The sequence below is a fragment of the Macaca thibetana genome, chromosome 14 (genome assembly GCF_024542745.1).
Source record: "Macaca thibetana thibetana isolate TM-01 chromosome 14, ASM2454274v1, whole genome shotgun sequence".
NCBI lineage: Eukaryota > Metazoa > Chordata > Mammalia > Primates > Cercopithecidae > Macaca > Macaca thibetana.
Genome location: NC_065591.1, coordinates 105,496,743 through 105,523,330, shown reverse-complemented (window position 1 = coordinate 105,523,330; position 26,588 = coordinate 105,496,743). Strand labels below are relative to the sequence as shown.

Genomic DNA, 26,588 nt, shown 5'->3' with positions numbered 1-26,588 from the left:
TCTGGTTGTTCTATCCATTATTGTGGGTATTGAAGTATCCAACTATTATTGTCGAATTGTCTGTTTTTCCCTGATATGATAGTTTCTGATTTATATATTTTGGGGCTCTGTCAGGTGCAGGTGTATATATTTATAATTATTATATATTCTTGATGGATTGACTCTTTTTTTTTTTCAAGATGGAGTCTATCTCTGCCACTCAGGATGGAGTGTAGTGGCATGATCTCAGCTCACTGCAAACTCCGCCTCCTGGGCTGAAACGATTCTCCCACCTCAGCCTCCTGAGTAGCTGGGATTTCAGGCACGTGCCACCATGCCTGACTAATTTTTGTATATTTAGTAGAGAAGGGGTTTTATCATATTGGTCAGGCTGGTCTTGAACTCCTGACATCAAGTGATTCACCCACCTCAGCCCTCCAAAGTGCTGGGATTACAGGTGTGAGCCAACATGCCTGGCAGGATTAACTCTTTTATCATTATAAAATGTCCTACTTTGTCTCTCATAATGAATTTTGTCTTAAAGTCTGTTTTGTCTCATATTATTATAGTTATTCCAGCTCTCTTTTGGTTTCTGTGTACATGGAACCTCTTTTTCCACCCTTTACCTTCAACATATTTTGTCTTTAAAACTAAAATGTGTCTCTTATATATAGCATCTAGCTTGATCATGGCTTTAGAAATTCATTCTGCCAATTTCTACCTTTTAATTGAAGAGTTTCATCCATTTACATTTAGTAAAACTACTGATAAGGTAGGATTTATGTCTATTATTTTGCTATTTGTTTTTTATATGTCTTACATGTTTTTGTTTCATTTCTGCTTTGTGTTAAACAGTTATTTTCTAGTGTTCCATTTTAACTCCTTTGTCATTTCTTTTACTATATAAATTTTAAAAGTTATTTTCTTAGTATCCTGATAATTTCAATTAACATTTTAAATTATAACAGTCTATTCAGATTAATACCAATTTAATTTCAATAGTATAAAAAATCTTCGCTCTTATTACTTCCATTCTCTTCTTACTTTGTGCTGTATTGTCATACAAATTGTATATTTTTGCACTGAATGCCCATCAATACAGATTTATAATTATGGCTTTATGCAATTGTCTTTAAAGTTAGATGGGAGAACAAAAAGAATTACAAACAAAAAAATACATTTATACTGTCTTTTATGTTTACCTATATACTTTCCTTTACTAGCATTTTTTATTTCTTAATATGGATTTAAGTTACTGTCTTATATCTTTTTATTTCAGCCTAAAGGACTCCCTTTAGTATAGTTATGCATCACTTAATGTTGGAGATACATTCTGAGAACTGTGTTGTTATGCGATTTTTCATTGTGTGAAATAGAGTGTACTTACAGAAACCTAGATGGTATAGCCTACTACACGCCTAGGCTGTGTGGCATAGCCTATTGCTCTGAGGCTACAAACCTGGATAGCATATTACCATACTGAATACTGAAGGCAATTGTAACACAATACTAAGTATTTATGTATCTAAACATAGAAAAGATACATTAAAAATACAGTATAAAAACTTCATTATAATCTTGTGGGATCACTGTTGAATATATGGTACATTGTTGACTGTCATGTGGCACATGACTGTATTTCTTATAGGATAGGTTCACTAGCAATGAATTCTCTCAGTTTTTGTCTACTTGAGATTATCTTAATTACTTTTTCACTTTTGAAGGATAGTTTTGCTAGATACAGAATTTTGGTTGACAATCTTTTTCTTTAAGGAATTTGAATGTGCCATTCTAGTTTCCATGGTTTCTGATGAGAAGCCAACTCTTAACTGTTAAACTGTTGATTGAGGATCCCTTTGTATGTGATAAGTTGCTTTCCTCATGCTGCTTCCAAGAATCTTTCTTGTCTTTGGCCTTAAACAATTTGATTATGATGTGTTTATGTGTGGATCTCTTTGATATATCCTACTTGGAGTTTATTGAGTTTTTTTCCATGTGCAGATTGATATTTTTCATCAAATTTGGAAAGTTTTTGGTAATTATTTTTTCAAATATTATTTCTGCTTCTCTCTTTCTTGGATGCTCATTATACACACACACACACACACACACACACACAGACACACACAGAGTACATATTTTTGATGTTATCTCAAATGTCTCTGAACCTTTGTTCATTTTTCTCCATTCTTTTTTCCTTTCTATCCCTTAGACTGTATAATATCAATTTACTTATCTTTAATTCACAGGTTCTGTCTTCTGCCTGCTTAGATCTGCTTTTGAGCCCCTCTAGTAAATTTTTCATTTCAGTTATCGTGCTACTCAACTCCAGAATTTATATTTGGTTCTTTAAAAAATACATAATTTCGATCTCCTTATTGATATTCGTTACCTGAGAAGATTATTCTCATACCTTTTTCTAGTTTTTTGGATATGGTTTTCTTTAGTTATTTGAATGTATATAGAATAAATGATTTAAAGTTTTCATCTTATAAGTTCAATATATGGGCTTCCTCAGGGACAGTTTTTATCAATTATTTTTTTCCCACTGTGTATGTGCCTTACTTTCTTGTTTCTTTGTGTGCCTCATAATTTCTTACTGAAAACTGCATTTTAAATAACATAATACAGCAACTTTGGAAATAAGATTCTCGCCCTTCCTCGGGGTTTGTTGTTGTTGATGTTGCTTCTTTGTGTGTTTAGCGACTTTTCTGAGCTAATCCTGCGAAGTCTGTATTTTTTGTCATGTGTGGCCACTGAAATTTCTGCTTAGTGTTCAGCTAATAATTAGACAGAGGGTGCCTTGATGCTTGGAACCAATAAGTCACCTTGTTTTTGCAGAGTGGCTCTGTGTGTATGTTGGGACATGCCTTCAACACTCAGACAGGACATTTGACAACTCCACCTTAGCCTTCCTGCTTGGGCAGAGCCTTAAGCTTAGCCCGGGTTGAGAGCTCAGGACCTTCCTTAGTTTTTTCCTGCAAATGTGCACAGCCCTAGGCATGTGTACCCTCCTGTGTGTACATATGGCTTTCTATATTCCTAGGAATATTTCTGAGCCTTTCAAGGCCCTTTATAGATATTTTATTCCCCCAGATTTTCTTTTTAAGGTTTTTGGTTAGCCGGTGTTTTTTTTTTTTTTTTTTTTTTTCCTCAACTGTTATCCATTGTTTTAGGCAGCCACAAAGTCCAACAATTGTCTCCAGTTGTTTTCAACAAATACCCTTGAAGAAAAAGCTGTTTACTCCAGGCAAGTTTTGAGACAGGTGATATAAAGACAGTCTTGCAAATGGTATCTTCCAGGAAACCACTAGACAGGTCAAATAATTACAACTCTCTGGGAATGAGGATTTGAAGGAACTCCAAGGCTGTTCTACCCCTTCTTGTAGCTGCCAGGCTGCTGGTTTCCATGGTGATTGTCGTTTGTTGGTTTTCAAGGCTACTGCAGAGTTGGGGTGAGGGGGCTGGAATTGTAGCAAGTTAAAATGCCACAAGGCTCACTCTTCTTACTAAAATTATGTCATTTTTTTTTCTTGAACGAAGACTTCCCAGATTGCTATAAACTTTTGATTAATTTCCAGAGTTCTGAAAAATTTGATTCTCACCATTTTTGCCATTTTTCTTATTGCTTTTAGGGAGGAGGAAATTTTCAGAGGATTTGACTCCTACCATTTTCATTGACATTACCTGCAATATATTTAAATATCCTTCTCTGTGATTGCTTTGTCGCTTCTCAAAACTCAGTTGAAATGTCTCCTCCATTGTGAAGCCCTCTTCTTTGTATCCTCAGGGCAGCTATTCCTCTATTCTCTTATACCTCTTGGTTTATGCCTTTGTTATTTCACTTTTCATAATAACAATTAGTTATATCTGTTTCTGTCCCTTTTTTCAGTCTGTAAGCACCCAGTCTTTGACTTGTTCATCCCCCATGCCCAGGCTAGTTTCTGATACACAGTAGATACTCAGGTTTGTAGTCTGAAGAATATTGTCCTAGGATATCTCAGAGCCTAGCCAAGGGCTTCTGAATTCCAGCCACCATTTCTCTCCTTCTGCTTCTATAATTCACAGCTGACCTCTGTCTCTTCATTGTCTTATGTGTGCCCTGGTGTGATGACCATAAGTTCAGAGTTGACACACTGAGTGCATGATATAGTTTGGATCTGTGTCCCAACCCAAATCTCATGTCAAATTATAATTCTCAATGTTAAAAGTGGCCCCTGATGGGAGGTGATTTGATCATGGGGGTGGATCCTTCATGATCAATAAACCTTCATGATTCATCATCCACTTGGTGCTATTCTCGTGACAGAGTTCTCATGGGATCTGGCTGTTTAAAAGTGTGTGGCACCTCCCCCGTCTCTCTCATGCTGTTGCTCCTGCCATGTTAGAGGCCTTGCTCCCCCTTTGTCTTTCACCATGATTGGAAGCTTCCTGAGGCCTCCCCAGAAGCAGAAGTCACTGCTTCCTGTACAACCTGTGGAACCGTAAGTCAATTAAACTTCTTTTCCCTAGAAATTATCCAGTCTCAGGTATTTATTTACAACAGTGCAAGAATTGACTAATACAGTGTATGAGGAAAATAGGGAGCAAAAAGTTAAATCCTGTGTGAGTGATATTCAGCAACAACAACAACAATAACAACAACAACAATAACAATAGCAGCTACTGTTTGCTGAATACAGTCTGTGCTAGACACCAGGCTATGGGCTTTATAGGCAATATCTCAATGAATTCTAACATCAACCTATGAGGTAAATACTATTATCCTCATTTTATAGGTGAGGCTGAGTAAGGGAAGTGGGAGAATTGAGGTTGGATGAAGGCCTGACTCTAAAGCCTATATTCTTAACTTTCCTATCTGAGGGGTTTTTGAGCAGCCAGTTGGAGGAAAGAAAGCCCCACCTGTGTTTACCTCCCCTAGGACCTATTCTGCCTCCTTGTCTAAAGAGATGTGCCTGCTCCCAGGTGTGTTTAGCCCCGTGTGGGCTCAGCTGGGTCACCTTGTGCTTTGAAACAAGATAGCACTGAGGGGCTCCTGCAGCAACTGGCTCCCAGGGCAGACAGGGGCAGAGGCCCCACTTCCCTGGCATTGGGGTGACAGATGTGGCCCTGGGGCAAGAGATGACAAAGATCTTCCATCATCACCCCAACAATTCCAACATAGTGACAGCCCCAGACTGCTAGAAAAGCCAACCCACATGGAGGCGAGATAAAATCCAGAGGGCTCAGAAACGTTTCAACAAATGCTAGTATCAGTCTCCCCAGTACAGCTCTGTCAGCAGGAAGGGAGAATTCTGCCAGCATGCATGGGGCACACTTTCTGGCACAAGGGACCTTGTTGCTAAGCAGCAGTAGTTGGCCTCCCCTCCTCCCCATAACCTTTTCCTCTGTTTCTGTGTTTCCAGTTAGCAGATGGGAGGGGCTGGGGTTGCCTAGCCCAGCCCAGCCCTTGTGCTCCTTTCCTGCAACAAGGGGCCTATTCATGGGTCCTGAGCAGGGTTCATTGTCTCTGTGGCGCGTGTCTGTGTGAGTGTTGGAGTAGGGATACAGGGAGGGGCCATGTGTGAACCAGGGAGACCTCATCTTCCAACCAAGCTTGCTGGGCTAGCTTTAATCAATGCTGGCCTGAGAACAGGAGCAGAACGCTGCCTAGTAGACCCTGAGGCTTTACAACAGTGTCACTGACCCTTATGGTAAGGCCATGCCTCTGTGCCACCCCTGCTGTGACCTCTCTCCCTTTCTTTCTCTCTCCCTCCTCTGCCCTTGGGATTCTAGGCTGGCGGAAAGAGCCTCCTGAGGCAGCTCTGGTACAGGGGCTGGATCCTAGCAGGGGCCCTGTTCGGCCAATTTCCTGTTTCCTCCCCAGGGACTGCCTTTTATTCTCCTCTTTTGTCCCTCTTAGACCTATCAAGTGCTTTGCACATACGTGGTGCTCAACAAATCATTATTATGTTGAACTTCCACTCAAAAAGAGGAGCAAGGAGTCCTATAATTTTAAAGGCCTTTTTTTTTTTAGGCTAGTACATGGGCTTGGGCAGTTGAATTTTGAGGTGGAGCAGTACATGAGGTGAGGCCAGTTTGTTCAAAGGCTGGGTTTAAAGCCAAGCTTCCTTGGTACTGAGGCAGGAGAAAAGACTGGCCATGCCCTAGAATTCTCTAGATCAGGCCTGCCTCTCCACTCAGAGGGACATCAGCTAAGAGCAATCACACAACCCCAGAGAAGAAATCCAAACCTCATCCTCTGTTGCTGCTTCTCTACTCTCTTATGGGTGCTTGATTGGCTCTCCCAAGCCTGCTGTCCTCCAACTTCGCTGCCTGTGTCCTGTGAGTCTCATCTCTAGGCACAAGAAAGAATGTGTGTGGTATGCAAACCATGACCTCTGTTTCTCCTGGAAAAGCAAGGCCTGCAGCTCTTGGGAGGTCCAGTCCTATAGGTTCTGGGCTGTGGTTGGTGTGGGGAATAGGGAGGTGGGGCTGGTAGCTCATTCTATAGGCAAGGTGTTGGGGCTGCTGCCCTGGCTGTGAGCTGAACTGGCATGGGTGCTTTGGGTCCAGTGGAATGATTTTCGGGACAATTTGGAGGTGACTGACCTAGGTGAGTCTGACAAAGGCTTTCCTTCCTCCTGCCGGAGGGTTAGGAAGACTAGATCAGTGGAGTAGGAAGGCATGACTGGGGAGGTTTTGGTGTGAAAAGAACATTTCATGCGACACATGAAAATCACATTTAAGCCAGTGCTGTCTTGGAGTCAGCATTTCAGGCTTTTATTCTCATTGGGTACAACCCTATGCGTTGACAGGGAAAGACGCAGGGGAGACGGGAGTCTGCAGGGAAACGGGAGTTGCTTCAGTTTTGAGAGATTTTATCTACCCTACTGGATTATAAATTTTGGGGGGAAGGATCCACAGCTTATGTGTAGTTCTTATTAATATTATTATACTTAACATTTGTATTGGGCTTTACAATTTATAAAGCCATGTTAATTCACGTTTTGTTATTTGTACCTCCCTCTCTCCCTCCCTCCCTGTTTCCCGTCTTTCCTTCCCTCCTTTAATGTACTTTAACTGAATTCCCACTTTGTGCCAGGCCCTGTGCTTAGCCCTGGGATGCAAAAACCAGTAAGGAAGGAGAGAGAAGGAAGTAAATGAGCACAATATAGGGCCCAACAGGTGCTGTATGCATTGAAGGAAGCTTCCTGGAGAAGTGACGTCTATGCTGAGTCTTGAAGGGTCAGTAGGAGTCAGTTACATGGGGAAGGGGAGAGCAGGTGCAAAGTCTCTCTGTTGTGAGAGTGACTGAAGGTACTGAGGTATGGCGTGTATGTCAGTGTGACCCCAAATTTTGCTGTGGAGGGAGCAAGTGCTGGCAGTGAGGATGGAGAGGTGAGGCAGGGCGAGATCATGGAGGACCTTGTGAGCCATGCCACGGAGATCTGGTTTGATCCTGAAGGCTACAAAGACTCATAGGGTAGAGATGGGGCTCACATACTCATATTTGCATTTTAGAAAGATTACTCTGACTTTATGGCATGGAGAATAACTGAGGGAGACAAGATACTTGAGGAGGGAGATTATTCCTTGGAAAGTAGGAGTTATTACTCTTATTTTACAAATGAGACAACTGACATTTGAAGAGATGGCCTGAGTTGTCCACGTTCACATAGTAGGTTGTAGACCTAGCTTTGAACTGTCCGGTGTTTTTTTTTTTAAGATCTTATTTTCATTACTCCTCTTCATGGCTCATGAGCTTTAGGCACACATATGACTTACTCTGCTCTATGCTTTCTTATCCCCATGCCTTTGCTAATCCAATCTTCTTTGTCTGGGCTACCCAATGCCCATGTATATAAGCTCAAACCCTCTTCATCCCTGTGGGCCTCAGAGGCTGCTTTTTCTAGGAAGCCTTCTGTGAACACCTCAATGAGAAGTAAGCTCTTATTCTTTTGGATGATGATGGTAGTGTATTAGTCTGTTCTCACACTGCTATGAAGAACTGTCTGAGACTGGGTAATTTATAAAGAAAAGAGGTTTAATTGACTCATAGTTCTGCATGGCTGGGGAAGCCTCAGGAAACTTACAATCATGGTGGGAGGGGAAGCAAACACACTCTTCTTCACACGGTGGCAGGAGAAAGAAGGGCAGAGTAAAGGGGCAAAGCCCCTTATAAAACCATCAGATCTTGTGAGAACTCACTCACTATCATGAGAACAGCATAGGGGAACTGCCCCATGATCCAATCACCTACTATGAGGTCCCTCCCCCAGTGCGTGGTAATTACAATTCAAAATGAGATTTTGGGTGAGGGGAGAGCCAAATCATATCATTCTATCCTGGCCCCTCCCAAATCTCATGTCCTCATTTCAAACACAATCATGCCTTTCCAACAGTCCCCCAAAGTCTTAACTCATTCCAGCATTAACCCAAAAGTCCAAGTCCAAAGTCTCATCTGAGACAAGGCAAGTCTCTTCTGCCTATGAACCTGTAAAATCAAAAGCAAGTTAGTTACTTCCTAGATACAATGGGATGCAGGCATTGGGTAAATACACCTATTCCAAATGGGAGAAATTGGTCAAAACAAAGGGGTTAGAGTCCCCATTTAAGTCTGAAATCCAATAGGGCAATCGTTAAACCTTAAAGTTCCAAAATTATCTCCTTTGACTACATGTCATACATCCAGGTGACACTGATGTAAGAGGTGGGCTCCCATGACCTTGGGCAGCTCTGTCTTTGTGGCTTCACAGGGCACAACCCCACTCCTGGCTGCTTTCATGGGCTGGTGTTGAGTGCCTGCAGCTTTTCCAGGCTCACAGTGCAAGCAGTTGGTGGATCTACCATTCTGGGGTCTGGAGGACGATGGCCTTCTTTTCATAGCTCCACTAGGCAGTGCCCCAGTGGGGACTCTGTGTGGGAGCTCCAACCCTGCATTTCCCTTACATACTGCCCTAGCAGACGATCTCCATGAGGGCTCCACCCCTGCAGCAAACTTCTGCATGGGCATCCAGGTGTTTCCATACATCCTCTGAAATCTAGGTGGAGGTTTTCAAACCTCAGTTCTTAACTTCTGTGCACCCACAGGTTCAACACCACGTGGAAGCTGCCAAGGCTTGGGCTTGCACCCTCTGAAGCAATGACCTGAGCTGTACCTAGGCCCCTTTTAGCCACAGCTGGAGCTGATGCAGCTGGGACACAGGGTACCATGTCCCAGGCTGCACAGAACAGGGGGGTCCTGGCCTGGGCCACAAAACCATTTTTTCTCTCCTGGGCCTCTGGGCCTGTGATGGAAAGGACTGCTGTGCAGTCTCTGACATGCCCTAGAGAGATTTTTCTCATTGTCTTGGTGATTAACATTTAGCTCCTCATTACTTATGCAAATTTCTGAAGCAGGCTTGAATTTCTTCTCAGAAAATGGGTTTTCCTTTTCTATCACATCATCAAGCTACACATTTTCCAAACTTTTATGCTCTGTTTCCTCTTGAACACTTTGCTGCTTAGAAATTTCTTCTGCCAGATACCCTAAATCACCTCCCTCAAGTCCAAAGATCCACAGATCTCAAGACAATGTGGTGATTCCTCAAGGATCTAGAACCAGAAATACCATTTGATCCAGCAGTCCCATTACTGGGTGTATACTGAAAGGATTATGAATCATCCTACTATAAAGACACGTGCACACGTATGTTTACTGCAGCACTATTTACAATAGCAAAAACTTGGAACCAATTCAAATGCCCATCAATGATAGACTGGATAAAGAAAATGTGGCACATATATACCATGGAATACTATGCAGTCATAAAAAAGAATGAGATCATGTCCCTTGCAGAGATATGGATGAAGCTGGAAGCCATCATTCTCAGCAAACTAACACAGAAACAGAAAACCAAACACCACATGTTCTCACTCATAAGTGGGAGCTGAAGAATGAGAACACATGGACATGGGGAGGGGAACAACACACCCTGGTGCCTGTCTGGGAGTGGGGGACAAGGGGAGGGAGAGCATTAGGACAAATACCTAAGGTATGTGGGGCTTAAAACCTAGATGACAGGTTGAAAGGTGCAGCAAACCACCATGGCACATGTAATACCTATGTAACAAACCTGTACGTTCTGCGCATGTATCCTGGAAGTTAAAGTAAAATAAAAGAGTAGACTATATGTCACATGGTTTCATTTATATGAAACTATAAAAAAGGGAACTCTAATATACAGTGAGAGAAACAAATCAGTGATTTTCCAGGGCTGTGGGTTGGGGAGGAGTTAATTGCAAAAAGGCAGAAGGGAAATTTCTGGGGTGACCTTAATGTCCTATATTTTGACTGTGTTGGTCATGTGGGTTATATCTTTGTCAAAGTTATTGATCTGAGAACTTAAAATGTATGCAATATTTTCAATGTGCATTATGCCTCAATAAAGTTGAACAAAACACCCCCTGCTCCCTGCCCCCCAAAAAAGAAAAACAAACAAAAAACCACCAAAGTTCCACAGATCTCTAGGGCAGGGGCAAAATGCCTCCAGTTTTTTGCTAAAGCATAGCAAGAGTCACCTTTCCTCCAGTTTCCAAGAAGTTCCTCATCTCCATCTGAGACCACCTCAGCCTGGACTTCATTGTCCACATCACCATCAGTGTTTTGGTCAAAACCATTTAACAAGTCTCTAGGAAGTTCTAAACTTTCCCACATCTTCCTGTCTTCTTCTGAGCCCTCCAAACTATTCCAACCTCTACCTGTTACCCAGTTCCAAAGTTACTTCCACATATTTAGGTATCTTTACAGCAGCACCAATTTACTGTATTAGTTTGTTCTCACACTGCTATAAAGGACTACTAGAGACTGAGTAATTTATAAAGCAAGAGGTTTAATTGACTCACAGTTCCGCATGGCTGGGAGGCCTCAGGAAACTTACAATCATGGCAGAAGGGGAAGCAAACATGTCCTTCTTCACATGGTTACAGGAGAGAGAAGTGCAGAGTGGAGAGGGGAAAAGCCCCATGTAAAACCATCAGATCTCGTGAGAACTCACTCACTATCATGAGAACAACATTTGGGAACTGCCCCTGTGATTTAACCACCTCCCACAAGATCCCTACCCCAACACATGGGGATTCCAATTTGGATTGCAATTCAAGATGAGATTTTGGGTGGGGACACAGCTAAACCGTATCAGGTAGTTTAGCTGAACTTTTCTTCTGTCATTTAACATATTGTGCTTTACATGACTTATCCTCAGGACCAGACTACAGGTTCTTTGATGCAGTCAGAGTTGGGAGTGGTCTGCGCTGGTTTATTCTGAACTCCCGATAGTGTCCCTTATAGTGACCTGTGCGCTTGGACCAAATATCTATGGAATGAATGAATGGGTGGGTGGGTGATTTGTGGAGGGGCACTTCTTCTTCTGAGATAGGAGGGAATGAAGAAGGGTGGGATCTTGAAGCTGAAGGAGGGTGTTGAGGGACTTTAGCAGATGCCTTCAATGTTTATGGAAGATGAAGGAGTGGCTAAGAGTGTGGGCTTTGGAGTGGGACAAATCTGCATTCAAGTGTTTGCTACTGGCCATGTGAGAGTAAGGACAGTGGGGTTAGGGGCCCCAGGAGGGCACGGGGGGCCTGGCAAGGTATTTGTGGGAATATACAGGGAGTCCCCAAGATGAATAGAGGTTTACAAGTGGCAATGGAAGCACGACTGGGGTTAAAGAATGGGGAATTGGACTTGGCTGTGACTTCTCTCAGCAATCCTTGATGTGGGAATCCTGGGTGTCTGACACTTACTTCCCCAGAGCCTGATGCTGGATGACCAAGCCCCTGCGGAGGCCCAGTATGCAGAGGAGGGCCCAGGATCTGGGATCTTCAGAGCAGAGCTTGGAGACCAGCAGCATCCCAGTAGGCCAGACTGGGTCATAAGGGAATGACAGGGTGGGGACAGTGGAGGGCAATCATCCTGCATTTCCTGGATCCTCCTTGGGGTCAGCCCCACATGATTGATGGTGAGAGGCTGTCTCACTCTTTATCCCCAGACCTGCTTTTGCTTCCCATTTCCCACTTTAGGGATTGAGTGGGATTTGTGGGCTTCAGTGATCAGGCCCTTTCCATCCTCCCCTGCCCCCACCCCCTCCCTAATCTGGGCTGATGGGACAGGAGGAGGTGTCCTATTGGATTTCTGTGGGTACCTAGCCCCATGGTGGTGACTTAGGGTGAAGTAAGGCTGGCTGGCAGGAGCAGAGGACCCAGATACCCCTCTGTCCTTTCCCACAGTTTCTCAGGTGGTGTGCTGGCGCTCCATGCGACGAGGCTGTGCAGTGCTGGGAGCCCTGGGGCTGCTGGCCGGTGTGGGTGTCGGCTCCTGGCTCCTAGGTCAGTGCTGGGGTCCCTTCTCTGGCGTGGGGGAGGTTGGAAGGGAGAAGCAGGTGCTGAGCAGGCATTAAAGGTAAATAGGACAAGTGTCTTCCTCATCTACTCTGCGCAGACAAGGGGAGAAAGGGTGAAATCGCAGCAGGAGGGATCTAGGCTCTACATAAAGAACAAAGTGTATGATCCAAGGAGGCCTTAGTCAAACTTTTTCTGGAAATCTTTCCCAGTGAGAGAGATACAGAGAGAACACACACAGAGAAAGACAGAGACATACTGAGAGACAGAGAGAATGAGAGAGAGAGAGAGAGAGAGAGAGAAGGGAGAGTCAAAGAGACAGAGATAGAGGCTGAGGCCAAGAGAGATGGAGCGCTGTGCCCCTCCTCAGTGGGTTGGTTGGGGACCTGCCTGAGAGCAAGGTGGCTGATGAGGAGGTCAGCACCTTGACCCCCTCCTTTGGAAATCAGACCCTTTCTCTTTGTTCTTCTCTGAAGTGCTGTACCTGTGTCCTGCGGCCTCTCAGCCCATTTCTGGAACCTTGCAGGATGAGGAGATAACTTTGAGCTGCTCCGAGGCTGGTGGTGAGGAAGCTCTGCTCCCTGCACTTCCCCAAACAGGTGGGCTGCACCCCTGAGGCTACGGGCCTCCCTCCCCAGCAGGGACCTGTCACAGCTGGGGGCAAGAGAACCGACTCTGAAGGGCCATCTGTTCACTGCCAACCATATGTATTTCCCTCCTCTAGTGTGAGGGCGGTGACAAGGTGTCACCTTGCAGAGGTGATCTCTGATTTGGGGCTTTCAGCGCTCTCTGAGGACTGTCCTGATCTCTAGCTGGGGCAAGGTCCAGAGACCAGGCTGGCAGGAGGGATAGAAACTTGCCATTTGGGGCAGAGTGAGACAGGGATGTGGGGGAGGAGGGGTCAGGTGTGTGTGGGAGCCAGTGTGTGACCAGCAGGGCCACCTATGGGTCTGGGAACATTAGCCCACCTTGTCCCCTGTCTCCCTCTCCTGATTGTCCCCTCTCCTCCACGTAAGAGTTGGGGATCAGAAGGTACAATGCTACCCAGAGGCTACGGGTTAGAATAACCTCATTAGAATAAGGTTGGAGTCTGTCTTTGACTGTGTGGCTTTGGGCACATTACTTCTTGTAGCTTCTGCTTCCTTCTCCATAAAATGGAAATACAAATATTTACTGCATAAATTTTTTAAGGACAAAATAAACTAATCTAGGAAAAGATATTAGCACAGAACTTGTGTAGTAGTCTGTTTGGTTTGCCATGAGTAAGTACCACAGACTGGGTGGCTTAAACCACATTTATTTTCTCACAGTTCTGGAGGCTAGAAGTCCAAAATCAAGGTGCTATGAAATTCAGTGGCCGAGGCGGGCGGATCACAAGGTCAGGAGATCGAGACCACGGTGAAACCCCGTCTCTACTAAAAATACAAAAAATTAGCCGGGCGCGGTGGCGGGCGCCTGTAGTCCCAGCTACTCAGGAGGCTAAGGCAGGAGAATGGCGTAAACCCAGGAGGCGGAGCTTGCAGTGAGCCGAGATCGCGCCACTGCACTCCAGCCTGGGCGACAGAGCGAGACTCCGTCTCAAAAAAAAAACAAAAAACAAACAAACAAACAAAAAAAAGAAATTCAGTGTCAGGAGAGAGCTCTTTTCCTGGATTGTAGATGGCCGTCTTCTGCCTGTGTCCTCCCCAGGCCTTTCCTCTGCTCTTGAGGAGAGAGGGAGCTCTCTGGTGTCTCTTCCTCCGATAAGAACATTGACTCTATTGGATCAGGGCCTCACCCTCGTGACCTCATTTAACCTTAATCACCTTCTTAAAGGCCCTGTCTCCAAATCCAGTCACATTGGGGGTTGGGGCTTTGTGTGTGTGTGTGAGGGGTGGGGTGGGGACACAAGTCAGTCCATAAGAGCCTGGAAAAAGCATACACTCAACAACTGGTAACTATTATTATCACAAGATTTGATATCAGAAGACCTGGACTTAAGTCCTGGATCCATCACTTCCTGACCCTGTGATCTTGGGGAAGGTGCTCAAACTCCAAGCCTTAGTTCTCCTTCTGCAGAATGGAGAGGATGGCAGTACTCATTGCACAGGGCTGCTGTGACAGTGAGTGGCAGAGCACGCTTAAAAGCACTTGGTTAAAATAGAAAACAGAAATGCTCTACCAGTAGGGGTGAGATTGCTCTTGGGACTGGTCTCACTCCCCGGGCAGCAGGGAACTTGGCACTGGGTGACCCAGATACTGTCATTAAAGCCTCTTCAAGTACTACAGAGTCCTAGGTCCAGCTCTTCCTGTCCCACCCTACCACCATCCTTCCCCATGTGGTTTTCATGCTGTGATTTCAGTATCTTTCAGAATAAACAGCGAAGACTTCTTGCTGGAAGTGCAAGTGAGGGATCGGCCACGCTGGCTCCTGGTCTGCCATGAGGGCTGGAGCCCCGCCCTGGGGCTACAGGTCTGCTGGAGTCTTGGGTATCTCAGGTAACAGGAGTCAGATGTGGGTCCTGTGAAGGGGGAGGCCTGGCTGGCTGGCGAAGGATGGGAGTTGGAGACCTCTATCTGCCCATCACTGGTCAATGTGCTCAGGAAATGTCAAGAGGTCTTTTTGGCCATCTTTTGGCCTCTGGGCACAATGGTACCCCAGCCCATTTCTCTGTTTGGAGTATTACTGCTTTTTAACAAGCATAAATCCCAGCAGTAGTCATTATCACAGTCTTACGGTCACTATACTAGTATTATATCTCGTACACATTCCAGTTATGATTTCCTCCTGTTCTATTCCCTTCCTCTGCCAAGACTCACTCACCACAAGGGAGTAAACCTCACTGACATCAAACTCAACAGCTCCCAGGAGTTTGCTCAGCTCTCTCCTAGACTGGAAGGCTTCCTGGAGGAGGTGTGGCAGCCCAGGTAGGACTACTGAGGTGGTTAGGTGAGTGGGTTCCCTTACTTCCTGGTGGTCAGTCCAGCAAAAATCTCCTGTCTTGGGATCCTGGTGGTGAGGACACTGGTGGCCTAAGATAGGAGGACAAAGAGAAACATTTCCTAATCAGAAATTAACAAACTCAGTTCACATGAGCCCTGTCTGTCACCACTTCACATCTGCTATTTGCCCTTCACAGGAAATGTAGGGTTGGTTATCACTGTCACAAGATTTGAAATGGTACTCATTGCCATTTTACCGGTTAGGACACTGAGGCTTAATAAGGTTAAAGGGTCTTGTCCAAGGTCACATAAGTAAGCAGCAGCCAAGTCAAGCCTTGAAACCAGGCTCCTGTCTCCAAGCTCAGTGCTCTCTGAATCCTGTCACACATTATTTGGAGAATTCGGATATTTCAGGAGAGAGATGGTTGAGTTGCTCTGGCTAAGAGTTGCTTGTAGTCTGGAGAGTCTCCCAGAGAAGAGGGCTGTGGAATGGAGCAGCCCCTGCCCCAGATCCTGGGGATGGTCTGGTGTGACTGGGGCACAAGCAGAGAGGGTCTTTGCACCTTCCTAGGCTTTCTCAAGCTGCCTATCAGCCTCCTGGGATAGATGGGTGGGCACCCCCATTACCACGTTTCCAATTTGAACTGTTCCTTCAGGCCCCTCCTGTCCAGCTCCTATGCTCAGGAATGTGGCTGGAGATGGGAAGGTTCTGACTGGGTTCTTGTCTTGGATACCTGAATGGGAAAATGGAAGTAGGGGTGGGGCTGACTCCTCCAGGAGAGCCAGGAGGGCTGTGTATTTGGGAAACTAGGAGACACTAAGAGGGTCTAGACATTGGGCTGCTAGGGGCAAGAGGTGAATAAATAAAGAGAAGAGAGTTTGGGTCAAAAAAGCAACTAAGAGCTAAGAGAGAAAAGAGGAAAGAGGAGAGCAAGAATATGAATATACAAGGCCCAGGCAGAGGGACCAGGGTGGAGAATACAGCACACCTAGGAAGGAGCATGGGGTGAAGAACCCTGGTCATGCACGCACTCACCTATCCGTTCATTCATTCATTGAGTGTGTCTTTATTCAGGACACTTAGTGGTAACAGTTGATCTATGTCCCAGTTGATCTGCAAGGACCATGAAGTCCTTCTATTGCCCTCTGGGAGATTAGGCAGGAGGTGTGCTGCTGTCCTGGGGACCAGTGATGAGGAGGGGTCTGAGCGTTTGGGTGGGGGCAGGAAGGAAATGGTGATATTCTTCAGGCTGTGGCTACATGACAGCCTTAAGAACTGTCCACCACCTCCACCAACCTCCCCCATTCTTCACATCCTTGGATGTGTGTGGCCACAGGGTGGGCCCTGCCCAGCTTCTTGCTGGCACCTCTGTTTTGCAGGAACAACTGCACTTCTGGTCAAGTTGTTTCCCTCAGATGCTCTGGTGAGTCATGTCTTGGTCCCGGGGAGGTGGCGGTGGGAGGAAAGGGTGCTCCCCCTCCTTCAAGTGTGGAAGAGCCCTATGGTGAGGCTCTGCTGGGTCTGGGGTGGGGTCCTTGCCCACCTGCCTGCCAGGCCCCTTGTTGCAGTTGCTGTTCTGCCCCAGCAGAGCCCTTTCTAAGCCTCCATCATGTCCCTCACCAGCCACAGATCTGGGCTGATGATCTCCTTCCTTCACTACCTGCCACTCTCTTCCTTGACCTCTGACACCCACTCCGCCTTTTTTCTGGAGAGCCCCAGAGGTGAAATTATTATTGGCTATTGAGTGACTCGTTAGCACCTTCAGGAAACTAAGGGCAGGTGGTGAATTAGGTACCAAACGGGAAGCAGTCTGTGGAGTTCCTTTCATTGGTCTTCCCGTTCATCTATCCGTCTCTTCATCTGTCCATTCAGACATCCTTCCACACACCAACACTTCGACCTCTGCTACAGGAGGGGCATTCTGTTAGGCACTGGGGCTTCATACCTAACACAGGGCTCCATGCAGACACAGTTTCTGCTCTCAGCAGGCCCACAGCTGGATGGGGCAGGCAGGGGTGAAATCAACACTTCTACCTTCCCATCCCCCACACTTAGGACCAGGAATAAGAAAGGAGAGCTGTCCACACTGGCTGTCTGGGGCTTGGCACTGGGTCACGCTCCCTGAGAGTTAGGACCATACTGACACTCACCTCTCTCTCTCTCTCTCTCTCTGTCTCACTCATCTCTGTTGGCAGAGTGTGGAGCGAGGCCCCTGGCTTCCCGGATAGTCGGCGGGCAGGCTGTGGCTCCTGAGCGGTGGCCGTGGCAGGCCAGTGTGGCCCTGGGCTTCCGGCACACATGTGGGGGCTCTGTGCTGGCGCCACACTGGGTGGTGACTGCTGCACACTGTATGCACAGGCAAGTCTCCGTGGCTGCTGAGGACAGAGCGCCTCGGTTGCCCTTTGTGTTCAGCTGTTGGTGTGTCCTGTATCAAATGTTCATGTCCAACCGTCTCCAGCTTTTTACTCCAAGAGGGTAAGATGTTTGTGAAGTTCTCCCCATTCAGTATCAAGAACAGATCTGCACTAATAACAGTAAGGGTATGAAGATTTGTTCTGTATATTCATCAGCTTTTTTTTTTTTTTTTTTTTTTTGAGAGAGAGTCTCACTTTGTTGCCCAGGCTGTAGTGTAGTGGCGCAATCTTGGCTCACTGCAACCTTCGCCTCCTGGGTTCAGGCAATTCTTGTTGCCTCAGCCAGGAGCCACCATGCTCAGCTAATTTTTTTGTATTTTTAGTAGAGATGGGGTTTTGCCATGTTGGACAGGCAGGTCTTGAACTCCTGACCTCAGGTGATCTGCCTGCCTCGGCCTCCCAAAGTGCTGGGATAACAGGCGTGAGCCCCCGCGCCTGGCCTCATCAGCTTTTAAGTGTTAAAAATACTTTCACATTCACAGCACCCTGTGTTTCTTCAGGTTTATCTTTGGTTCAATCATTTTCCATGTAATCATTTGGTTAATATCTTTCTTCCGCTTTAGACTGGAAGCTCTGCAGGAGCAGGGACTCTCGGTCTTATTTACCACTAAATCTCTTTGTAGATTTATCCACTGCTGTGTCCCCAGGGTCTAGAACAGTCCCTGGAATATAGTAGGTGCTTAATAAATGTGACTTGGAGGAATGAATGAATGATGAGTGAATAGCTCTTTGATCTTCTCTTGGTGCCGAACAGGGCAGAGAGTGTAATCCCCATTTTACCAAGGCTGGGAGGGAGAAGTGCCTCTCTCATGATCACACATAGTAAGTCGAGAGACAGGACCAGCGGAAGCTTTTCCGACACAAGGCCCTCTATGTGTTTGCTATAAAACTTGGAGGGAAGTTATGCAGGAAAAAGGGAGTGATGGTTGCAGATGACCCATAGTCTTCTCCATCCATCAGTCCTGGAGCATTTATTAAGCACCTACTGCACGCCCAGTGTCTTGCCAGCTGCTGGGGTGATACTAAGAGGCATGGTCCATGGGACTTGCGAGCTCACCACCCGCTAATGGCCCCCCCCACCAATGGCCGCTCTGGCCAGCTTCCTCCACCTGCTACTTCACTTAGGAACACCTCTTCTGCTCCTTCCTTCCCCGCTCAGCGTGGCCCCTGTGTGCAGTTTCAGGCTGTCCCGCCTGTCCAGCTGGCGGGTGCATGCGGGGCTGGTCAGCCACAGTGCCGTCAGGCCCCACCAGGGGGCTGTGGTGGAGAGGATTATCCCACACCCCCTCTACAGCGCCCAGAATCATGACTACGACGTCGCCCTCCTGCGGCTCCGGACCCCTCTCAACTTCTCAGGTGCGGCGCTGGCTTGAGGGTGGGCAGGCTGGAGACTATGTCGAGAGAGGGCAGGGGCTGGGCGGGAGAGTGGTGAGCTGATTTCTGAAGTTTCCTCTAAACACCGTAAACCTTAAAACATTTTATTTATTTGGGGACTGTAGTGAATTTTGGCATCACCTGGATGTGAAACTGTTATCAACTCTTGCACAGGCTTTTTTGGGAAAAAAGGTTCAGGCCCTTTTCATGGCTGGGCTGCAGGTGGGCTTTGCCTTGAGGTCCCAAGCAGCTGCTCTGTTCACCAATGGGCTGCTCCGCTCCTGTCCCCAGGCCAGTCTTGGGTCCTAGCCATTTAGTGCCATGTTACAGTTTATGAGATTTTTTTTTTCAAATATCTTCTCTTTCAGTCCTCGTAACGACCCTGATAGGTAGATGAAACAGGTAGATACAGACAAGGGCACTGCGGTGTAGGGAGGGAAGCGACTCTCTTCAAGGTCATGTGGCAAACAGTTCCTAAGCCTGATGCCAGGGCTACTCCTGCTGTTGCACCTGCCCTAGAAGGTGAGCCCAGGCTGCAGCCATACCAGCAACCAGTTTCCCCCAACACACACGTACACATGGACATTCACCTACAAACACACACACACATGCACTCACACAGTCACATGCACATAGACTCACACGCATTCACACATGCTCACACATATGTGCTCACATGAACACACCTGCACACACACACCACACACACTCACAAACATGCACACTGTGCACACACATATACATTCACATATACTCAACACTCCTTCCTGTCATCACCTGTAGCCTTAAGTTTCCCAAATAACAGTCATTGCCATACACATTTCACAAATTTTATCACATATGTGAACTATCATTCAACAGGTAATATTTCTAAGGCTGGGCGTGGTGGCTCATGCCTGTAATCCCAGTACTTTGGGAGGCCAAGGTGGGCAGATCATTTGAGGTCAGGAGTTCAAGGCCAGCCTGGCCAACACAGTGAAACCCCATCTCTACTGAAAATACAAAAATGAACTGGGCATGGTGGTGCACGCCTGTAGTCCCAGCTACTCGGGAGGCTGAGGGAGGAGGATCACTTGAACCTGGGAGGCAGAGGTTGCAGTGAGCTGAGATCGTGCCACTGCACTCCAGCCTGGGTGACAAAGCAAGACTCTGTCTCAAAAAAAAAAAAAAATTCTTAGTATATTTAAAAGAGAAATACTACTATATTAGTATCTAAGTAGTAGATACTACATAGATATCTAATGTAGTAGTATATTAGTATCTACTATATTAGTATATATTAGTACTATATTAGTATCTAAGTAGTAGATACTACATAGATATCTAATGTAGTAGTATTTCTCTTTTAAATATACTTATTTTGTTATAGAAAATAGTACATTTACTATATAGTCTAGTAAGTAAATAGCATATTTATTATTTAAATATACAAAATAGATATAGTAAATAGATAATAATTAGTATCTCTAGTTAGAAGACCTATATTACTTACCTAACTAGAGAACCTGTGTTACTTACAGTAAATAGATACTAACCACAAAAATATGTAGCATGAAAAGAAATCAGTGTGGAAGTTCTAGGTAGCCGAGTCTGCTGCAGAAGTTGCTGCACCCAGGCGTGCTGTCTCCTGTTTGGATGGGAGGTCAGCAGGCTGTAAGAAAGGCACAGACCAGCCCCAAATGAAGTCTTTCTCTGTGATGCAGTTAGAGTGACTGAAAGAGAATTGAAGGACATGGCATGCTCCCCAAGCGGATGTTTACTCAATGGCATGCCTATGTACTACCTAAAATCATGTATGGCTGCGCCCATCGGATATGTCACACGTTTTTGGAAACACTGTCCTCATTAGAAGTTGGGTACCCATGGCCTGAAAGAATTTTCACCCCCATTCCGTCCCCAGGTGTGAGAGGGGGCAGCATGGGCCCTGTCCACCCATAGAGGACGCCATGCACACTACAGTTTGCATGCTGTCCTCTGTGACAGGGGACCCCTAAGATGGGACAGTACACCACTTGCATAGCCATCTAGGAGGCCTGGCTGGTGGAACCCAGGAACCAGGACTGTTTCAGAACGGGGGTGAGGTGGACTTGCCAGTCCTGGGTCCTTCGCCCAGGCTCCGCAAGCGGGGAAGCCGAGCCTGACTGGGGACCAGGATCACGTGCCTCTTTGCAGACACCGTGGGTGCTGTGTGCCTGCCGGCCAAGGAGCAGCATTTTCCGAAGGGCTCGCAGTGCTGGGTGTCTGGCTGGGGCCACACCGACTCCAGCCATAGTGAGTCAGCTCCCTGGGCCCTCGGTGCAGGAGCGGGTGTGGGAGGCATTCTTCCCCAGGGTGAGGCATGGCCACATCCCTTGGCCACATGACAGTGCCAGCCCTGTTTTTCCCTGGCATCACCCTTGGCCATGACTAGGGGCTCCAGTCTCCCCTGCCTGGGCCTTTCTGGGGAGAACATCTACTGAAAATTTTCCCCAAACTCAGACCCTTTTACACCACCTCCCCTTGTCCCAGGAGCGCCATGGTCTCACATTTGGTGTATATGTGAGTCCTCCTCCTCTTCCCACTCCCAGCCCCCAAGTCTGATAGCCTCCTGCTTCCTTGCTCAGGGTCCACAGCTCCCACCCTGGGCTCGCCTCTGTAGGTCTCCATGTCTCTGGGACTTCTAATTACCTCCCCTCTTGCTGTTCTGCCTGCCTGGGTCTTGCTTTATGCCCGGCAGTTTTTCTCGGTGTCTCTCATAGCTTACAGCTCGGACATGCTCCAGGACACGGTGGTGCCCCTGCTCAGCACTCAGCTCTGCAACAGCTCCTGCGTGTACAGCGGAGCCCTCACCCCCCGCATGCTTTGTGCTGGCTACCTGGACGGAAGAGCTGATGCATGCCAGGTGTGGCCTGTGGTGGCTGGGGTGAGGGTGGGGGTGGAGATGGGGGTGGGAGGACAGGGGGCCTGCTGTGACTTGGACCCCTGCCCTGGTCTGAGCTTGTCGGTGGTGTGAGACCGCCTCTCTAGAAGGAGGGGCATCTAGGCAAGTCTGGAGCTCATGCTAAGGGTTTAAGGAGGGGTGAGGCCAGTAGGTGTCTGAGCTAGAAGCAGGAGGGGCCCAGCAAGGAGATTCCACTTGCCATAGTGGTCTGGTGCTCTCCAGCAGGAAGAACTAACTGGTTGTTTCTCTGTGTCTCCATGCCTGGATCCCATAGGGAGATAGCGGGGGCCCCCTGGTGTGCCCAGATGGGGACACTTGGCGCCTGGTGGGGGTGGTCAGCTGGGGGCTTGGCTGCGCAGAGCCCAATCACCCAGGTGTCTACGCCAAGGTAGCTGAGTTTCTGGACTGGATCCATGACACTGTTCAGGTGAGTGTGGGGGCAGGAGTAGGACAGGGAGGTTTCTAAAGGACCTGCCCCTCCAATGCAAGGAAACTTACCCCTTAGGCCCAGGTCCTGCGGGGGCTGGGGAGGGGACTAGGACATGTTCTCCAGAGTGGGTGGAGGAAGAAGTGAAGCTTAAACATTGAATCCACTGGATTTCTATCAATTTAAGGATAAACTGGGTAAGAGTAGCCCTGAGTTTGTATCCTAGATCTGCCTTTTCCTGTGTCGACCTTCAGCAGGTTTCTAACTTTGGTAAACCTTAGTTTCCTGATGATAACCATCATGGCTGCTTATATGCTATTGTTATATACTATTAAATAAGACCTGTACAATGCCTAGCACAGTGCTAGGCTTAGAGTGAGTGATCTGTAGTACTTTTTGTTTTTTTGAGATGGAGTTTTGCTCTTATTGCCCAGGCAGGAGTACAATGGCACAGTCTCAGCTCACTGCAACCTCCACCTCCTGGATTCAAGTGATTCTTCTGCCTCAGCCTCCCAAGTAGTTGGGATTACAGGCATTCGCCACCACGCCTGGCTAATTTTTTGTATTTACTAGAGACAAGGTTTCATCATATTGGTCAGGCTGGTCTTGAACTCCTGAGCTCAGGTGATCCACCCGCCTTGGCCTGCCAAAGTGCTGGGATTATAGGCATGCACCACCATGCCAGGCCTGTCGTGTTATTTATGTGTATATCTGTTACTGTCACTCATCCCTAGTCTCTAAGGCAGTTACTAGTGGCCACATTCCCTGCACTGTGGAGAGAGCTCAGCATTTAGCAGTTTGGGTTCTGCATCGACATAAACTATGTGACTCCAGGCAAGCCACTCTCCTTCATCTGTTCAATGGGAAGGCCAAGTGAGACAATGGATATAAAAACACATTAGTGGCTGGGCGGGGTGGCTCATGCCTGTAATCCTAGCACTTCGGGTGGCTGAGGTGGGTGGATCACGAAGTCAGGAGTTTGAGACCAGCCTGGACAACATGGTGAAACCCCGTCTCTACTAAAAATACAAAAATTAGCTGGACGTGGTGGCATGAACCCAACTACTTGGGAGGTTGAGGCAGAAGAATCACTTGAACCTGGGAGGCGGAGGTTGCAGTGAGCTGAGATCTTGCCACTGCACTCCAGCCTGGGTGACAGAGCAAGACTCTGTCTCAAAAACAAAACAAAACAAAACATTATTTACATAAAGTATTTTACAAATTTAGGGCATGATCATGAAAAGCATCTTCCTCTAATGTTGGGCAGGGGTGGGGGTTGGTAGATAATACAGGGAATGTATGTATCGATCTTCTCATAGAAATCTTATAAAAAATCTCGAGCAGCAGATAATTTTAGCCCCATTTGATAGAAGTGAAAATCAAGGCCCTGCATGGTTAAGTGATTTACTAAAATAAATGTCGCTTGGCTAGTGTAGAGCCATGCTGTGAATCCAGTTCCTTTCCCTTTTGGTCTAGGACTCCCTCCTCTGAGTCCGGCTGTTTCCTCCAGTCTCACCGCACACCGCCGCCTCATGCTTCCTGGGGCCTCTAGCAGCTCCACTAACAGAGGAGAGGCAGCAGCCTTCAATGCGGAACACATGGACCTCCTACTACTGTGCATGAGGAACAGTCACCACCCACCGGCCAGCCACCCAGCCGCCAGGTCTCTCCTCTTGGGCCCTGATTTCAGAGTTCTCTTTCTCACTAGAGACTCAATGACAGAAGAGAGGCTGGGGCTGGGTTGGGAGTACTGTGGTTGCTGAGGGATGAGGGGGAGGAGGAGAGAGGTAGGAGCTGGAGATGAAGAGGCTGCTGGAAGCAGCAGGAAGCCTACCCTTTTTCTGCCCTCTCCCCTCCCTGCCCTTGTGTGAGTCTTCTGGGAGGGTGCTGGGAGGTGCCCCCAGTCCTGCCTTTTCCCTGTGCTCTCAGGTGGGCTAAGTGCCTCCCTAGAGGACTCCATGGCTGAGAGGCTCCTGGGCAGATGGGGTCAAGGCTGGGCCAGCCCAGATGAAGCCTACAGGAGTCAGGACCCTCTCCACTCTCCCTCTCCACTCCCCTTCCTGTTCTCACCTGGCTCTGGCTGGCCCTGTATGGGGTGGGTGCACTGGAAAACAAGAAGGTTGGAGTTGGTCTAGGACATTGGTTTTAAATGACAGTTCTGTGAACTGGTCCAAGGAGTTCTGTTATTAAAGTGATATATGGTCTTGGTCCAGTTTTCTCTGTCTGCCTCTCTCTCACTTGCACAAAGACAGACAGACAGACAGACACAAACACACACCCGCCCACCCACACAAGCACATATTGCAGGGTAGAATTACAATTTTCCTGCTATCTTCTATACATGTTGAAGCTTTGGTGCTGACTCCTGCTCATCTACTCTAGAATTTTGGTTTGTGCTTGTTTTGCCCAGGCTGGAGTGTGGTGGCACATCTCAGTTCACTGCAGCCTTGATGCTGTGGGCTCAGTGAATCCTCCCACCTCAACCTCCCTGGTAGCTGGGACTACAGGTGCACGCCACCACACACGGCTAATTCTTCTTTTGTATTTTTTATAGAAATGGGGTTGGCCAGTTGTGGTGGCTCACGCCTGTAATCCCAGCATTTTGGGAGGCCGAGGCGGGTGGATCACGAGATCAGGAGATTGAGACCATCCTGGCTAACATGGTGAAACCCCGTCTCTACTAAAAATACAAAAAAATTAGCCGGGTGTGGTGGCGGGCGCCTGTAGTCCCAGCTACTTGAGAGGCTGAGGCAGGAGAATGGCGTGAACCCGGGAGGCAGAGCTGGCAGTGAGCCGAGATCACCCCACTGCACTCCAGCCTGGGTGACAGAGTAAGACTCCATCTCAAAAAAAAAAAAAAAAAAAAAAAAAAAAAAAAAAAAAAATTTCTACATGTCATGATCTGCAATGAAAAGCCTTAGCCATCCAGGTGCTGTGAGGTTTTGAGTTTGAGAACCACCTAAGTCAATGCTCTCTTGGGAAGGTTTGGTTTCCCTCCAAGGTCCATCTCTCCTTCTCTCTCTTTTTTTTTTTTTTTTTTGAGACAGAGTCTTGCTCTGTCACTCAGGCTGGAGTGCAGTGGCGCCATCTTAGCTCACTGCAACCTCTGCCTCCTGGGTTCAGGCAGTTCTCCTGCCTCAGCCTCCCGAGTAGCTGGGATTACAGGCACACTACAGCCACCATGCCTGGTTAATTTTTTGTATTTTTAGTAGAGACGGGGGTTTCACCATGTTGGCCAGGCTGGTCTCGAACTCCTGACCTCAGGTGATCCACCTGCCTCGCCCTCCCAAAGTGCTGGTATTACAGGTGTAAGCCACCACACCTGGCCCCATCTCTCCTTCTTAGCTCTTGTTTTGGAACTGGGCCTTTTGACTTGGCCTCTCTTTCAGAGTTTATGCCCAGTTAGCATTTCCTTGGTTAAGCCTATCCCCTACTCTCTCCTCTCTAGCACTTAAAATGTAATTGGCATCTGGTTTCTAAAAACTGCAACGAATTTTTTTATGGTGCTTACCCAAAGAAATGCAATTAGTATTTAGCAATAACAGAACTTAGTGAGTTTGTCAGCATATTTTTTGAGGAGTTGTACAAATGATTACTCATTTCTAGAGGGTCTGCTCCCTTTACATGAAGTGAACTAAAAAATGAAGGTTTCAATTTACTGCCAGTTTATTAACCAGGGAAATAGTTGCTGGGAGTCTGCTGTCAAACTGTAGAAGCAACGTGGGAGAAGTTCTGCTGAATGGCAAAATAGCCTCACCCTGTGTCTCTGGAGGTCAAACCTTCAGCCTTTACCCTGAGATCAACATTTACTGCCCAGCTCCCTTAAGTCCCTGTCTCAGGAGGCACTGATGGGGTAGTGGATCCCCCTGGGCAGGGGTAAGTTAACAGCAAATCCAGCAGCTGTGATCTTTTTTTGTGTTTCTGATGTCAATCATAATCATTTGCATATTTAAAGGGAAGTTTAAAAAAATTACAGCCATCAAGGTCTTTCAATAATCACTAACATTTGAATGGTGTTTTTCAGTGTAGAAAACATGCCCGTATGTGGGAGCTCACAACATCTATATGGTGCAGATATTATTATTATTGTCCTCATTTTCCAGATAAGAAAATTCAGAGAGATTAAGTGACTCCCCCAAGAACACCCAGCTGGTAAGCACCAAAGCCAGGATGTCAACCGTGGGTCTTTTTACT

General features: G+C 47.0%; 2 protein-coding genes across 2 annotated transcripts in view; one reads left to right on the top strand and one right to left on the bottom strand.

Moving 5' to 3' along the window:
• REXO2 (RNA exonuclease 2) overlaps positions 1–26,588 on the bottom strand; it is a 1,032,599-nt gene that overhangs the window by 748,604 nt on the left and 257,407 nt on the right. The window lies entirely within an intron of this gene.
• On the top strand, positions 4,823–24,602 carry TMPRSS5 (transmembrane serine protease 5). The gene is made up of 13 exons (XM_050758099.1): positions 4,823–5,672; positions 11,751–11,957; positions 12,226–12,324; positions 12,813–12,935; positions 14,679–14,814; positions 15,130–15,243; positions 16,639–16,682; positions 17,455–17,617; positions 18,851–19,029; positions 21,220–21,318; positions 21,786–21,928; positions 22,242–22,394; positions 23,871–24,602. The coding sequence occupies exons 2-13, from the start codon at positions 11,879–11,881 to the stop codon at positions 23,883–23,885; spliced, it is 1,347 nt and encodes a 448-aa protein (XP_050614056.1). The 5' UTR covers positions 4,823–5,672; positions 11,751–11,878; the 3' UTR covers positions 23,886–24,602.

Coding starts and splice junctions, on each gene's coding strand:
- TMPRSS5 (XM_050758099.1), top strand. CDS start 11,879: ATGACAGGGTGGGGACAGTGGAGGGCAATCATCCTGCATTTCCTGGAT. Junction 12,936..14,678: donor CCCTGCACTTCCCCAAACAG/GTGGGCTGCACC, acceptor CTGTGATTTCAG/TATCTTTCAGAATAAACAGC. Junction 14,815..15,129: donor TGGAGTCTTGGGTATCTCAG/GTAACAGGAGTC, acceptor TCCTCTGCCAAG/ACTCACTCACCACAAGGGAG.